Source organism: Leuciscus leuciscus (assembly GCF_965113295.1).
Source record: "Leuciscus leuciscus genome assembly, chromosome: 25".
In the NCBI taxonomy this organism is placed as follows: domain Eukaryota; kingdom Metazoa; phylum Chordata; class Actinopteri; order Cypriniformes; family Leuciscidae; genus Leuciscus; species Leuciscus leuciscus.
Window position 1 is genome coordinate 32575122 of NC_138724.1, and position 15950 is coordinate 32591071.

Below are 15950 nucleotides of genomic sequence, written 5' to 3' on the forward strand. Positions count from 1 at the left end.
TTCTCATGCCACAGCCACTAGAAGACAGACGGGTTGCTCACGTCACATCTACGTCGTCAAGCTCAGTTTGAGTCTGCGCGTCAGGAACGGAAGTCCTAAGAAATCGCTGAAAATGGGCTTCACTTGCCTCAATTGAGTTCCAATGAGATGACTCTGTCCATTTCTTATACTGTCTATGATTTCAACTGAGTCACGAGTCGCTCAGCTGAATCAGCTCATCCAGAGAAGCTTCATTCGGGCGTTTCAACTGAGTCACGAGTCGCTCAGCTGAATCAGCTCATCCAGAGAAGCTTCATGCAGGCGTTTCAACTGAGTCTCAACTCTCTCAGCTGAATCAGCTCATCCAGAGAAGCTTCATTCGGGCGTTTCAACTGAGTCACGAGTCGCTCAGCTGAATCAGCTCATCCAGAGAAGTTTCATTCAGGCCGTTTCAACTGAGTCACACCTCGCTCATCAGAATCAGCTCATCCAGAGAAGCTTCATTCAGGCATTTCAACTGAGTCACGACTCGCTCAGCTGAATCAGCTCATCCAGAGAAGCTTCATTCAGGCCGTTTCAACTGAGTCACGACTCGCTCAGCTGAATCAGCTCATCCAGAGAAGCTTCATTCAGGCCGTTTCAACTGAGTCACGACTCGCTCAGCTGAATCAGCTCATCCAGAGAAGCTTCATTCAGGCATTTCAACTGAGTCACGACTCGCTCAGCTGAATCAGCTCATCCAGAGAAGCTTCATTCAGGCGTTTCAACTGAGTCACGACTCGCTCAGCTGAATCAGCTCATCCAGAGAAGCTTCATTCGGGCGTTTCAACTGAGTCACGACTCGCTCAGCTGAATCAGCTCATCCAGAGAAGCTTCATTCGGGCGTTTCAACTGAGTCACGACTCGCTCAGTTGAATCAGCTCATCCAGAGAAGCTTCATTCGGGCGTATCAACTGAGTCACGAGTCGCTCAGCTGAATCAGCTCATCCAGAGAAGCTTCATTCGGGCGTTTCAACTGAGTCACGAGTCGCTCAGCTGAATCAGCTCATCCAGAGAAGCTTCATTCAGGCCGTTTCAACTGAGTCACGACTCGCTCAGCTGAATCAGCTCATCCAGAGAAGCTTCATTCAGGCATTTCAACTGAGTCACGACTCGCTCAGCTGAATCAGCTCATCCAGAGAAGCTTCATTCAGGCATTTCAACTGAGTCACGACTCGCTCAGCTGAATCAGCTCATCCAGAGAAGCTTCATTCAGGCATTTCAACTGAGTCACGACTCGCTCAGCTGAATCAGCTCATCCAGAGAAGCTTCATTCGGGCGTTTCAACTGAGTCACGACTCGCTCAGCTGAATCAGCTCATCCAGAGAAGCTTCATTCGGGCGTTTCAACTGAGTCACGACTCGCTCAGTTGAATCAGCTCATCCAGAGAAGCTTCATTCAGGCATTTCAACTGAGTCACGAGTCGCTCAGCTGAATCAGCTCATCCAGAGAAGCTTCATTCGGGCGTTTCAACTGAGTCACGAGTCGCTCAGCTGAATCAGCTCATCCAGAGAAGCTTTATTCGGGCGTTTCAACTGAGTCACGAGTCGCTCAGCTGAATCAGCTCATCCAGAGAAGCTTCATTCGGGCGTTTCAACTGAGTCACGAGTCACTCAGCTGAATCAGCTCATCCAGAGAAGTTTCATTCAGGCCGTTTCAACTGAGTCACACCTCGCTCATCAGAATCAGCTCATCCAGAGAAGTTTCATTCAGGCATTTCAACTGAGTCACGACTCGCTCAGCTGAATCAGCTCATCCAGAGAAGCTTCATTCAGGCCGTTTCAACTGAGTCACGACTCGCTCAGCTGAATCAGCTCATCCAGAGAAGCTTCATTCAGGCCGTTTCAACTGAGTCACGACTCGCTCAGCTGAATCAGCTCATCCAGAGAAGCTTCATTCAGGCGTTTCAACTGAGTCACGACTCGCTCAGCTGAATCAGCTCATCCAGAGAAGCTTCATTCGGGCGTTTCAACTGAGTCACGACTCGCTCAGCTGAATCAGCTCATCCAGAGAAGCTTCATTCGGGCGTTTCAACTGAGTCACGACTCGCTCAGTTGAATCAGCTCATCCAGAGAAGCTTCATTCGGGCGTTTCAACTGAGTCACGAGTCGCTCAGCTGAATCAGCTCATCCAGAGAAGCTTCATTCGGGCGTTTCAACTGAGTCACGAGTCGCTCAGCTGAATCAGCTCATCCAGAGAAGCTTTATTCGGGCGTTTCAACTGAGTCACGAGTCGCTCAGCTGAATCAGCTCATCCAGAGAAGCTTTATTCGGGCGTTTCAACTGAGTCACGACTCGCTCAGCTGAATCAGCTCATCCAGAGAAGCTTCATTCAGGCCGTTTCAACTGAGTCACGACTCGGTCAGCTGAATCAGCACTAGGGATGTTAACCGATGACCGTTTGACCGATGGTTGACCGTATCAACGTTAACCGATCAAAGTTGTCGGTAGTCGGTAAAAAAAAAAAAAAAGTGATCTCTAAATTTGGCTATTATAGACAGTGGACTAAACGCTACTACAGTTAGCCATCTCATTCCAAGATCTTTTTGTGTGAAGTGAACACAAAAACTCTCACTCAATTTTTCATAACTCGCCTGTTCGTACTTAATAAACCAATAAAAACATTTGGCGCGAGGTCACAGCGTTTGGGTTCGCGCGCTCACAAGGTATAAATATCTCCTAAAACGTCCTTTTTTCTCTCGCGATAAGTCATTCCAAAAATCACGGCAAAGGACGTTGGTAAGTTTTTATATATAAATATATATATATCACAGCCACCGCATTAGACATTATTATTATTATTATTATTAATGGAAGGAGACGTGGCGTGTTATCCAAGCATTAATGGCAGGTAAAGACCCTTATACTGCGAACGACACATATAAGGAGTTTCTGGGTGTTTCGCCCTCATTTCTGCTCCGAGAAGGCTAATTATGGTTTCTTTTATGAATTTAATAAAGAATTCTGTCTCGTATTCTGTCCAAACGATCCATGTAGGCTACTTTTGTGTCCATTCGTTTTTCCTTTTTTACCCCGTAATTGAAAAACGAAAAATGAACTGTTGTCTTTTTAAAACGCAAAGTTGAACACCAAAATATGAATTTGTCCTGGCTACACCAATTGCTGCGCAAAAAAGTAAATATCGACGAATTTTCAGATTTTTGTTTATGACTTTTTGCCCCTTTATTAAACATTTAAAATATTCACAAATTAATATGGAAAACCTGTCGATTTGACTGGTTTTCTAAGGCCAAATTAGAACCTGGAATTGATATTTTTCCCGCAGTGCTGAATGAGAAGAGCCATTAATAAACTATTGTTTTTCTAAGTGTCGGCTAAAATCACATCTCCATCTCCGCTGTTAAACAGATGCGCTTTTAGAGAGAAATGCACCTTTCATACAGATTACATAATCAGAAGGTATTAGCTTTCGATTCGAATTTGTTCGTTTTAAAGTGGACATTTCAAGCTTTAGCCTACATAGGCTATATTTTGTTTCAGTTCTCGCACTCAAGTTTACGGAGATCATGAAAGTGCGTCTGATTGTTTTATTTTATTTTACAAAAGCACAACGTTTTCTTGTTATTGTGAGTTTACATAAATAAAAGTAGTTGAGAATAATGTATTATTATTTTCTGTATGACCAGAAATGATAGAGTATTTTAAGTTGTTTCCACTGTTCCACTCATCCAGAGAAGCTTCATTCGGCTGTTTCAACTGAGTCACGACTCGCTCAGCTGAATCAGCTCATCCAGAGACGCTTCATTCAGGCCGTTTCAACTGAGTCACGAGTCGCTCAGCTGAATCAGCTCATCCAGAGAAGCTTCATTCGGGCGTTTCAACTGAGTCACGAGTCGCTCAGCTGAATCATCTCATCCAGAGAAGCTTCATGCAGGCGTTTCAACTGAGTCACAACTCTCTCAGCTGAATCAGCTCATCCAGAGAAGCTTCATTCGGGCGTTTCAACTGAGTCACGAGTCGCTCAGCTGAATCAGCTCATCCAGAGAAGCTTAATTCGAGCGTTTCAACTGAGTCACGAGTCGCTCAGCTGAATCATCTCATCCAGAGAAGCTTCATTCAGGTGTTTCAACTGAGTCACGACTCGCTCAGCTGAATCAGCTCATCCAGAGAAGCTTCATTCGGGCGTTTCAACTGAGTCACGAGTCGCTCAGCTGAATCATCTCATCCAGAGAAGCTTCATGCAGGCGTTTCAACTGAGTCACGACTCTCTCAGCTGAATCAGCTCATCCAGAGAAGCTTCATTCAGGCGTTTCAACTGAGTCACGAGTCGCTCAGCTGAATCAGCTCATCCAGAGAAGCTTCTTTCAGGCCGTTTCAACTGAGTCACGAGTCGCTCAGCTGAATCAGCTCATCCAGAGAAGCTTCATTCAGGCCGTTGCAACTGAGTCACGAGTCGCTCAGCTGAATCAGCTCATTCAGAGAAGCTTCATTCAGGCCGTTACAACTGATTCATGAGTCGCTCAGCTGAATCAGCTCATCCAGAGAAGCTTCATTCGGGCGTTTCAACTGAGTCACGACTCGCTCAGCTGAATCAGCTCATCCAGAGAAGCTTCATTCAGGCCATTTCAACTGATTCATGAGTTGCTCAGCTGAATCAGCTCATCCAGAGAAGCTTCATTCAGGCATTTCAACTGAGTCACGAGTCGCTCAGCTGAATCAGCTCATCCAGAGAAGCTTCATTCAGGCATTTCAACTGAGTCACGAGTCGCTCAGCTGAATCAGCTCATGATCTTACAGAGGATCATGGTCAACATGCTCGATTGAGCACTGAATGGTCATTAACAGGTTGGTGTTGGGATGTTTGTACATTCCTCCTCCTCATCGAGAAGCACAGCACAGTCAGTGTATATTGAGGGGGGTGGGGGTGGTGGTGGTGCAGTGGATAAGACACATGCCTTTGGTGTGAGAGACCCGGGTTCGAATCCACTGTGAGACACCAATGTGTCCCTGAGCAAGACACTTAACCCCTAGTTGCTCCAGAGGCGTGCGACCTCTGACATATATAGCAATTGTAAGTCGCTCTGGATAAAAGCGTCAGCTAAATGAATAAATGTAAATGTAAAATGTATTGACATGTTGATCTCACCATCAGCTGCTCCGAGTGTTCTCTGAGCTGCGTCTCCTGCGCCTCCTTCTGCTGGATGAGGAGGTTGAGCGAGGAGATCTGCTCCTCCAGTGCGCTGGTCTTCTGCAGGAGCTCTGCTTTAGTGTGAGTCAGGTCTGAGATCAGCGTCTGACTGGCTTCTTTCTCCTCCGCCACCTCCAGAACCCTCCGGCCCAGCAGCGCCACACTCTGGACAGATGTTAATCGAGGCGAGAAAGCAGGGTTACAACTGACATGCGCTGCATTAAATCATTTTTAATTTCATCTTAATGCTTAATACTTAAGTCAAGTCAAGTCAAGTATATTTGTATAGCGCTTTTCACAATACAGATTGTATCAAAGCAGCTTCACAGTATTAAATTAAAATAATACAACAAAGTTTGTTTCAAGAGGAATTTATTGATTGATAAAATTAAATGAAATATCCCCAAAATATCCCCAAACTTAAAGGGGACATATCATGAAAATCTGACTTTTCCCGTGTGTAAGTGCTATAATCGGGTCCCAGTGCTTCTAACAACCCAGAAAACGTGTAAAGTGAAACCCAGTAACTGTGTTCTGGTGTAGAGTTCTCAACGGGTCGGGTCGGCCCGACAAACCCGACGGGACCCGCCGGTTCGGGCCGGGTTCGGGTCGAAAATATAAGCAAATGACTCGGGTCGGGTCGGACCTCGGGCTTAATCTTTTCCGCTCAGTAAAAAACAAAAACATTTATTAATCATCGCTGCTGTTCACCGTAAAGCAAGTCTGGCTGCTGCGTGCAACGTGCATCCTGGAGAGGGGCGGGGGCAGACCTGATGCCGCTGCGTGCACGCCTTTAGACTGGAGAAGAGGATGGAGTTGGTGAAAAGTAAACTTGCCGCAGGTGAATTCACCGCATAGACGTTGGAACGGGGGGGGCGGGGGGGGCGGGGGGGGCGGCCGCCCCCCCCCCCCCCCACCACCCCTTTTCCCCACCCCTCTAGGGGTCAGCCAGCTGTTTTTTTCGTTGTTTTTGGTTTCCATTTTATATATACAGAATCTGAATTAAATGTGTTTGATTTAAGCCTACATTTCAACATTTTGTGTCATAAAATTTCTTGTTTTTAAGCCTTTCGCACGTACGGTCACACCGTTGTGATCAGTCTAGGCTGGTCCCTGGAGCGTTTCACACCGGTGTGATCAGAACGGTCAGTGCATCACATGATCAACTGCTAAATTCAAATGTTGAATTTAGCCAGAGACAGGCGCGCTCAGAGCTGTCATATATCACAACTTTTCAGTGTTTTCAACCACATACTGTTTATTTTAGGTTTCAGACATATAAATTCACATAGCCTAAGTAGGCTACTAAACAAATTCTAAATGTATTGTTTTCGGAGGTAATAATAATCCTTTCCATTATAATTCGTCAGATACACATTGTGTAAGTAACTTTAATGTTTACTCTATTCTTCTCCCAGTTCACCAGCCACTTACTTTTATGTATTTCGGGAGAAGTGGATGAATGTGAAATTTACACGTGTTGTAAATCCAACAGATCCGATTCTCTGAACTGCGTCTGCGGCACAAACTAACACGGCGGCGCCCATCGCACATACAGCTCAACTAACGCGATCGTTATAAAGGTGTTTAAACAACAATACACTTCCACTTGCATATATTTGACAATCGGAATATCAGATATTTCATGCCATAGCTAACACATTTGTGAATATTCTGAATAAAAAAGGAAAAATGACATAAAAGCAGATCATCATTCATTCAGCGCTGTTGACTTTAGAGCGCTCCGTGGATAGACTGAAGGAGTGGTCCGTGGAGATCGCTGAACTCCAGACACACATGGCCACGTTTTCTGCGCGTTTATGACCCTGCTCTGCGTAAATGCATTGCCTCTTTTGACGCGTTTTGACATAGATTTCATTGAAGGTAAATTGGAGCGGCCACACTGAGCTGTGCGTAACGCCCACAGACTTGAAGTGAACGAGACAGAGGCTGTCCGGTAGCCTACTGTCTGAAATGGTTAACTCTGTGGGGATGCATGTGCAAAACAGGTTTAACTAATCATAAAGTCAATCAGGATACATAACACAGGCTACTAGGCCTACACTAACACACACACACAGACCCCCCCCCCTCAAGAATCCCGCCCCCCCTCTCACAATATAGTTCCCACGTCCCTGATTCACCGTCGCTACTACAGACTATTTATATATTTAAAGTTTATTGTTTCAGTTGTTTGTATTGTTAAAAGGCGTGAACATTAAAGGTTGATTTGAATTCGCGTCTGCTGGTCATGGTAATACGTGTATGAGGAAAAAAAATTCCGACGCGGCATCGGGCCGCGGGCCGGGTTCGGGCAGATAATTCATGTTGATGTGTCGGGTTACATCGGGTCCGGGCTTTAAAAGCCACGGGCCGGGTCGGGTCGGGTTGTAATTTTCAGGCCCGTTGAGAACTCTATTCTGGTGAGCCTTTCTCTGCAAGCATGTTATAAAATAAGCCGATCAGATTTCGCTCTCCTTCTGACGTATGAAGAGGATCTTATTATAATATTACCGGCCCTTAATCTGCACGTTTACACACACCAGCCGACATTTGGTTCCACAAGCGACAACAGAGACCAGTTCTAACCCAATGATAAAGATCCAGCAAAGCCTGAAACTGTTCTGTGGTTGAGCACGCTGTTGCACGTGCGGTATGCTTGTGAGTTTAGAACGATATATTTTTCGTTAAAACATTTACAGTTGAATTTAATATGAGTTATACATTTGTAATTGTGTAAAGTTGTATTTGTTTATTTTGAAGGATCCATGCAATGTTCAAATGTATTTTCTGTATATGAATTTACATTGAGATATCGTGTGTTGATTGACAGGCACGGCTAGACCAGAAATGCCAATTACCTGTGATTAAGTGTGATCGTGTCTGTTATTTCTTTTGACACAGGTATGTAGATGGATCATTTACTATTGTTATTTTTCTATATTTCTTATTTTTCTTTCTTTTATTATTATTGAATTTATTTCTATAATTGTTAAGTGCTCTCTTTCGCTGGATGTCGTGGCGAGAGGCACGGCTAGACCAGAAATGCCAATTACCTGTGATTAAGTGAGATCGGGTCTGTTATTTCTTTTGACACAGACACAGTGAGGCTGAGAGTAAAGAAAAACAAAAGTACATCATTGTGTGGGATCTCTTTCTTTAAAATCAAACACAACGCAGAAAAAAACCCACTACAAATTGTATATTGTAAATTGAGCACTGAACACTATTGACCAGAATATGTCACCACTGTCTTATAAAGACCTCAGGAACTGTGGACACTTGTGGAGAAGTTAAATATGATGATGAGATGTCTCCACTAACATTCAGAAACTCTTCCTGAGTCTCTCCGTAAGGCTGCACTCGCTACTTTTTATTCTGGGATTCTGGATGAGTGAGATTGGCCTGTTTTGTTATTGCCGGAGTTTCTGAAGCTCCTGTAAAGACTCCGCCCTCTTCTGAACGGAGGCGGAGCTAAAGCTCATTTGCATTTAAAGGGACACACACAAAAGCGGCATGTTTTTGCTCACACCCAAAAAGGGGCAAATTTGACAAGCTATAATAAATGATCTGGGGGAATTTGGAGCTGAAATTTCACAGACACATTCTGGGGAAACCATAGATCAGTGATTCTCAACTGGTGGGTCGCGGTAAGCTGGTAAAAAAAAAAAAAAAATTTTTAATGTGCGTCTCATGTTTGATTGGTCTTTTATTTTGAAAAAAGGTTTATTTTGACAGGCCTTCGTCAGAGACGTGCGGTAGTTTACTATGGTAGCCATGGTAACCATCGCCATGGTAACCATCCTGTGATTTACGTTGTTTTGACATTCAGATTCGAGATGGCGAAGCGCAAATATGACCCAGACTATTTAAAAAATGGATTTTCGTACATTGAGGATAAAAAGGGACAGAAACCCCAGTGTGTGCTTTGTAGTGAAGTGCTTGCCAATGAGAGCATGAAACCGTCCAAACTGAAGCGCCATTTAGAAACCAAACATCCCGCATTGAAAGACAAGCCGGTGGAGTTTTTTCAAAGACGTCTCCAGGAGCTGAGGGCATCACAAAAGTGTCTGACAGCGTCTTGCTCCAAACAAGAACAAGCTCTTCGGGCATCTTACCTAGTACCTAGGCCAAGAAACCCCACACAGTAGCCGAAGAGCTCATTTTACCTGCTGCAATGGATATGGTAAGAGAGGTGCTGGATCAGTCAGCGGCGGATAAACTGAAAATCATACCACTTTCCAATGATACCATGGCTCGGCGGATTGAAGACATGTCTGGTAACATAAAACAACAGACCACAGCCCGCATCCAGGCAAGCCCTTACTACGCCTTACAGATGGAAGAATCGACAGATATCGCTAACCATGCCATTTTATTGGTTTATGTGAGGCATGTGTGGGATGGTGATTTGCAAGAACAATTTCTCTGCAGCAGAGACCTCCCTACCACTACAAAAGCAGAGGACATTTTTAACACCCTGGACTTGTATTTGAGCTCACTGGGCCTCAGTTGGGAATATTGTGTGGGAATCACCACTGATGGAGCTGCCTCTATGACCGGGAAACATTCCGGTGTGGTGAAGCGAATTCTGGAGAGGGCACCTAACGCGACGTGGAACCACTGCTTTTTGCACCGAGAAGCGCTGGCGGCTAAGAATATGGTACCTTTACTTGATGAAGCTTTAACAAATGTCATCAAAGTGGTGAACCACATAAAACGGAGTGCAAAAAGTAGCCGTTGCTTTTCACATCTGTGTAAAGACCTGGGCTCTGAGCACATGCAGGTGCTGTATCACTCAGAAGTCCGCTGGCTGTCGAGGGGCAAGGTGTTGTCACGCTTTTACGAACTTAAAACAGAAATCACCACATTCCTCTCAGAGACTAACGTATGCAGAACTGTTTGACAACGAAATGTGGCTCGCACGAGTTGCATATCTTGCTGATATTTTTGAGCACCTCAACACATTAAATGTATCGATGCAAGGGAGAGGACACAATATATTTGAACAGTCAGACAAAATTGCTGCGTTCAAGAAAAATATCTCACTGTGGCTAAATCATTTATCCAAAGACAGACTGGACATGTTTCCCAACTCTTGCCATGAAGCACAGCAGCTGGACAGTGCGGCCAAAAATAACTTGAAACAAACTTTAAGGGCGCATTTCACTAAACTTTAAGCTCGGTTTGACGACTACTTCCCAGAGAAACAAACAACCATGGACTGGATACGTGACCCCTTCGGTATCAATGTGGAAAACATCACGTTGCCAAGCAACGAAGAGCATCAGCTGGTGGACCTGTCATGTGACCTGACGCTGAAAAAGAGATTTGGTGAGGTAAGCCTTTCCCACTTCTGGTGCAGCGATGTGATGACTGAGTATCCATCCCTCGCCACTTTAGCAGTCAAAACGATCTTACCATTCAGCACAACCTATTTGTGTGAAAGTGGCTTTTCTACCTTGGTCCGGCTCAAGTCAAAGCAGAGAAACAGGTTGGACACTGAGCATGATCTGAGAGTAGCTCTGTCTACTGTCACCCCAGACTTTGAAACTCTTATCAAGAGTAAAGCACATCCCCAATTGTCTCATTAACTTCCACAAATGACCTGGTTAGGTGAAAACTTTATTTTGAGTGATTTTGACATTGATTTTATTCACTTTTGTACATGCAGTTGTCATGGTCCTCCTTAGTTTCTTATTAATTTGCTCATAATGCAGTGAAAATATATTGTTTTGTGGCCTTGTTTATTTTGAGTGATTTTGACATTGATTTTATTCACTTTTGTACATGCAGTTGTCATGGTCCTCCTTAGTTTCTTATTAATTTGCTCTGAATAGAGTAAAAATATCTTGTTATGTGGCCTTATTTATTTAATTAACTTTTGTACATGCGGTTGTCAGGGTCCAGTTACGTATTAATATGCATGTATGTAGGGTTATGTTTTTAAAAAGATGATATATGAGTGTTTTCAACAGTTATTTTTGAAAAATAAATTTTGTTGGTTGAATTCTAAAAAAGTGGGTCGCGACTTAATGACCATGGGAAAATGTGGGTCCCAGGGTGGGACCAGTTGAGAACCCCTGCCATAGATTAATATTACATCTTGTGAAAAGGGGCATATTTTGTGTCTACTTATTTACTTATGTGGCAAGTAGCCGTGTAATTAGCGAGATAACGTACATCCAGCCGGATGTTATCTCAGAATAAACCCCCTTCAGGCTGATGCAAGACCTGATCCTGATCACCCTGTCGGGTTTATTCTGAGATAACAACCGGCTGGATGTACATAATCCCTTACATAAATACCACTGCTAACCCTTCTTCTAAATTACAGGAGTGAAACATTCCTTTACCCAGGTTAAAAGCGGCGTTTAACACCATAATAAGTGCAGTGTGAGAGCGTGTGTTGTTGTGAGAGTGTGTTGTTGTGAGTGTGTGTGTGAGTGAGTGTGTGTTGTGTCTGCAGCTGCTTGCCTCTTTGGCCTGACCCGTGGCCTCCCTCAGCTGCTGAACCTCCTGCTGCTGCTCCTCCTGCAGTGTGTGCAGGTCTGAGGCGTGAGCTGAGATCTCCTCCTCCAGAGCTCCTCTCAGGGCCGTCAGCTCCCTCTCCCTGCGCCGTAACACCTCCTCCTGCTCCTCCTGCAGCAGCTGCAGCGCCTGGAACTCGCCCCGCAGCACACACAGCTCCTGAGAGATGAGACGCAACACACACACACACAGCTCCTGAGAGACGAGACGCAACACACACACACACAGCTCCTGAGACAAGATCTCTTTCCCCGCATCTCTTCACCCGCATCTCTTCCCCCGCATCTCTTCCCCCTCATCTCTTCCCCCGCATCTCTTCCCCCGCATCTCTTCCCCCGCATCTCTTCCCCCTCATCTCTTCCCCCGCATCTCTTTCCCCGCATCTCTTCCCCCGCATCTCTTCACCCGCATCTCTTCCCCCGCATCTCTTCCCCCGCATCTCTTCCCCCTCATCTCTCTCTTCCCCCTCATCTCTTCCCCCGCATCTCTTCCCCCGCATCTCTTCCCCCGCATCTCTTCACCCGCATCTCTTCCCCCGCATCTCTTCCCCCTCATCTCTCTCTTCCCCCGCATCTCTTCCCCCGCATCTCTTCACCCGCATCTCTTCCCCCGCATCTCTTCACCCGCATCTCTTCCCCCGCATCTCTTCCCCCGCATCTCTTCACCTGCATCTCTTCCCCCTCATCTCTTCCCCCGCATCTCTTCACCCGCATCTCTTCCCCCGCATCTCTTCACCCGCATCTCTTCCCCCTCATCTCTTCCCCCGCATCTCTTCCCCCGCATCTCTTCACCCGCATCTCTTCCCCCTCATCTCTTCCCCCGCATCTCTTCACCCGCATCTCTTCCCCCGCATCTCTTCAACCGCATCTCTTCACCCGCATCTCTTCCCCCGCATCTCTTCACCCGCATCTCTTCAACCGCATCTCTTCACCCGCATCTCTTCCCCCGCATCTCTTCACCCGCATCTCTTCCCCCGCATCTCTTCAACCGCATCTCTTCACCCGCATCTCTTCCCCCGCATCTCTTCCCCCTCATCTCTTCCCCCGCATCTCTTCAACCGCATCTCTTCACCCGCATCTCTTCCCCCTCATCTCTTCCCCCGCATCTCTTCACCCTCACCTCTTCCCCCGCATCTCTTCACCCGCATCTCTTCCCCCTCATCTCTTCAACCGCATCTCTTCAACCGCATCTCTTCACCCGCATCTCTTCACCCGCATCTCATCTCCCTAATCTCTTCACCCGCATCTCTTCACCCTCATCTCTTCCCCCGCATCTCATCTCCCGCATCTCTTCCCCCGCATCTCTTCCCCCGCATCTCTTCCCCCGCATCTCTTCTCCCGCATCTCTTCACCCGCATCTCTTCCCCCGCATCTCTTCCCCCGCATCTCATCCCCCGCATCTCTTCCCCCGCATCTCTTCCCCCGCATCTCTTCCCCCGCATCTCTTCCCCCGCATCTCTTCCCCCGCATCTCATCCCCCGCAACTCTTCACCCGCATCTCTTCACCCGCATCTCTTCACCCGCATCTCTTCACCCGCATCTCTTCACCCGCATCTCTTCACCCGCATCTCTTCCCCCTCATCTCTTCCCCCAAATCTCTTCCCCCTCATCTCTTCCCCCGCATCTCTTCCCCCGCATCTCTTCCCCCGCATCTCATCTCCCGCATCTCTTCACCCGCATCTGTTCCCCCGCATCTCATCCCCCGCATCTCTTCACCCGCATCTCTTCCCCCGCATCACTTCAGACGAGCTCGTACCTGCAGCAGCCCGTCTCTCTCTCCGGCCTCGCAGCTCTTGGCGCTGTCTAACTCATCGTGGATGTCAGACAGCTGCTGCTGCAGATCTCTCATGTCAGAGCGACACTGATCACGCGCCCTCCTGGCCTGGAGGAGTCTGAACACACACACACACATATTCTGAAGACTGAATCAATCACATGATCACACTGCAACATCGATGCTGTTACTAAACTGAATCAGCAGCACTGAACTAAATGTACAGTACGATCTGTACTGTATAAAGTTCTGATTCTCACTGGTCGAGTGACGTCTGCAGCTCTTTCTCCATGTCGGTGAGCTTGTGTTTCAGCGTCACCTGCTCCTGTTCGCTCCTCTCTAGCGCCTCCTGGAGTCTTTTCAGCTCCGCCGCTCTCTCCTCCTTCTCCTCAAGCAAACTCTGGCGGTTCTGTAGAGACACGCATGATCGGATCGCATGATGATCAGATCACGAGACACGCATGACGTCAGACGATCTTCAGACCGCTGAAGACCATGGTCACATGATCAGATCATGAGACACGCATGACGTCAGACGATCTTCAGACCGCTGAAGACCATGGTCACATGATCAGATCACGAGACACGCATGACGTCAGACAATCTTCAGACCGCTGAAGACCATGGTCACATGATCAGATCACGAGACACGCATGACGTCAGACGATCTTCAGACCGCTGAAGACCATGGTCACATGATCAAATCACGAGACACGCATGACGTCAGACGAGCCTCAGATTGCTGAAGACCATGGTCACATGATCAGATCACGAGACACGCATGACGTCAGACGAGCCTCAGATTGCTGAAGACCATGGTAACATGATCAGATCACGAGACACGCATGACGTCAGACGAGCCTCAGATTGCTGAAGACCATGGTAACATGATCAGATCATGAGACACGCATGACGTCAGACGATCTTCAGACCGCTGAAGACCATGGTAACATGATCAGATCACGAGACACGCATGACGTCAGACGAGCCTCAGATTACTGAAGACCATGGTAACATGATCAGATCACGAGACACGCATGACGTCAGATGACCTCAGACCGCTGAAGACCATGGTAACATGATCAGATCACGAGACACGCATGACGTCAGACGAGCCTCAGATCGCTGATGACCGTGGTCACATGATCAGATCACGAGACACGCATGACGTCAGACGAGCCTCAGAACGCTGAGGACCGAAGTCACATGATCAGATCACCTGCAGTGTTTCCTGCAGCTGCTGCTGTAAGTGACAGACGTGGCTCTCTAGCGCCGCCCTCCTGTCCCTGAGATCTTTCACCTGCTCCAGAGGGTCTGCAAACTCAAACTGTGAACATACACACACACACACACACACACACAAACGTGCACGCCCGCACACATGCGCACATACGCGCACACACACACACACACACACACACATCCATACACACAAACACACACATATGTAACGCCTTACAGAACCACACCACCGTAAACACTAGCTGACAGAGTTTATGAAATTTAATTATTAAATATGTCAAGGAATGTTGCAATAAATAAAGTAATAAATAAATGCATTTAATTATGCTTATATTTATTGATTGCAACATTCATGATGTATTTCATTATTTCACAAAGTGTGTATTGTATTTCATATTTCTTGAGGTTATTCATTTTTAAGGGCTATTTTACATCCTTTTAGTTTTGTATGAAAAAAATAAATGTTTTACAGCTTTTTTTTATTGCTTATGTTTTATTATGCTTTTAATTACTTGCCATGATGTATTTAATAATTCCATTTTATATTTATTTAATTTAGTTTGTTCCATCCCTCCATAATACTTCAGTCAAAGCACCAGCAGTTACAGTTACTACATTGAAACTGTCATCAAAACGATAAACATAATTTATGATGACTTTCCTACAGTAAGAGCAGCTGTAGTTTACTGTATTACTGTATGATTAAAGGTGTGTTACCGTGGTGAATGTTGGCTCACCTCCTCTAGCGCTCTGAACTTCAGCATGTTGATCTGGTCGAACATCAGCTCCACCTTTCGCCTGATAACCGCTTCATCCTCACTGGACCTGAGGGAAACCAGCCGCACACATACTCAAAGGGTTAATGATTACCATATTCCTGCACTACTGTAGTTTATGATTCATATTCCTGCACTATTGTAGTGTATTCTCATGCTCTGTGTAGGTTAGGACAGATTTCTATGATAGATGTCAGCACTGATTGAACCGGATCTCCGGCCCGTTCTCACCCTTCTCTAAGGTAGTTCACCATCAGCAGTTTAACGGTTTCCTCGTCGGGATGATCCGGAAGCTCCCGCTGTCCCTTAAGAAGATCAGGAGTGGCCTGACACACACAACAGGAGCAGACCATCACACACACACACACACACACACACACACACACACACACACACACACACAGACACAGACACAGACACACACACACAGACATAGACACACACATAGACACACACACAGAC

General features: G+C 46.3%; 2 protein-coding genes across 13 annotated transcripts in view; one reads left to right on the forward strand and one right to left on the reverse strand.

The window, feature by feature from the left end:
- The window catches only part of pclaf (PCNA clamp associated factor), a 42431-nt gene that overhangs the window by 15172 nt on the left and 11309 nt on the right, over window positions 1–15950 (forward strand). The gene's annotated exons all lie outside the window — the stretch shown is intronic.
- LOC309490990 (cingulin-like protein 1) overlaps window positions 1–15950 on the reverse strand; it is a 32803-nt gene that overhangs the window by 15008 nt on the left and 1845 nt on the right. For 10 of the 12 annotated variants that reach the window (XR_014202903.1, XM_082160347.1, XM_082160351.1 and 7 more), the window contains 7 exons: window positions 15720–15814; window positions 15450–15537; window positions 14690–14797; window positions 13731–13879; window positions 13453–13588; window positions 11644–11892; window positions 5125–5331 (listed from right to left, as the gene is read on the reverse strand). Coding sequence is in view for 11 of the 12 variants with exons in the window: in XM_082160347.1 (XP_082016473.1) it covers window positions 5125–5331; window positions 11644–11892; window positions 13453–13588; window positions 13731–13879; window positions 14690–14797; window positions 15450–15537; window positions 15720–15814 (1032 nt within the window). In the remaining variant the exon portion in view is untranslated. The remainder of the gene's footprint in view (window positions 1–5124; window positions 5332–11643; window positions 11893–13452; window positions 13589–13730; window positions 13880–14689; window positions 14798–15449; window positions 15538–15719; window positions 15815–15950) is intronic. The other 2 variants (XM_082160346.1, XM_082160353.1) reach the window with 2 other exon arrangements.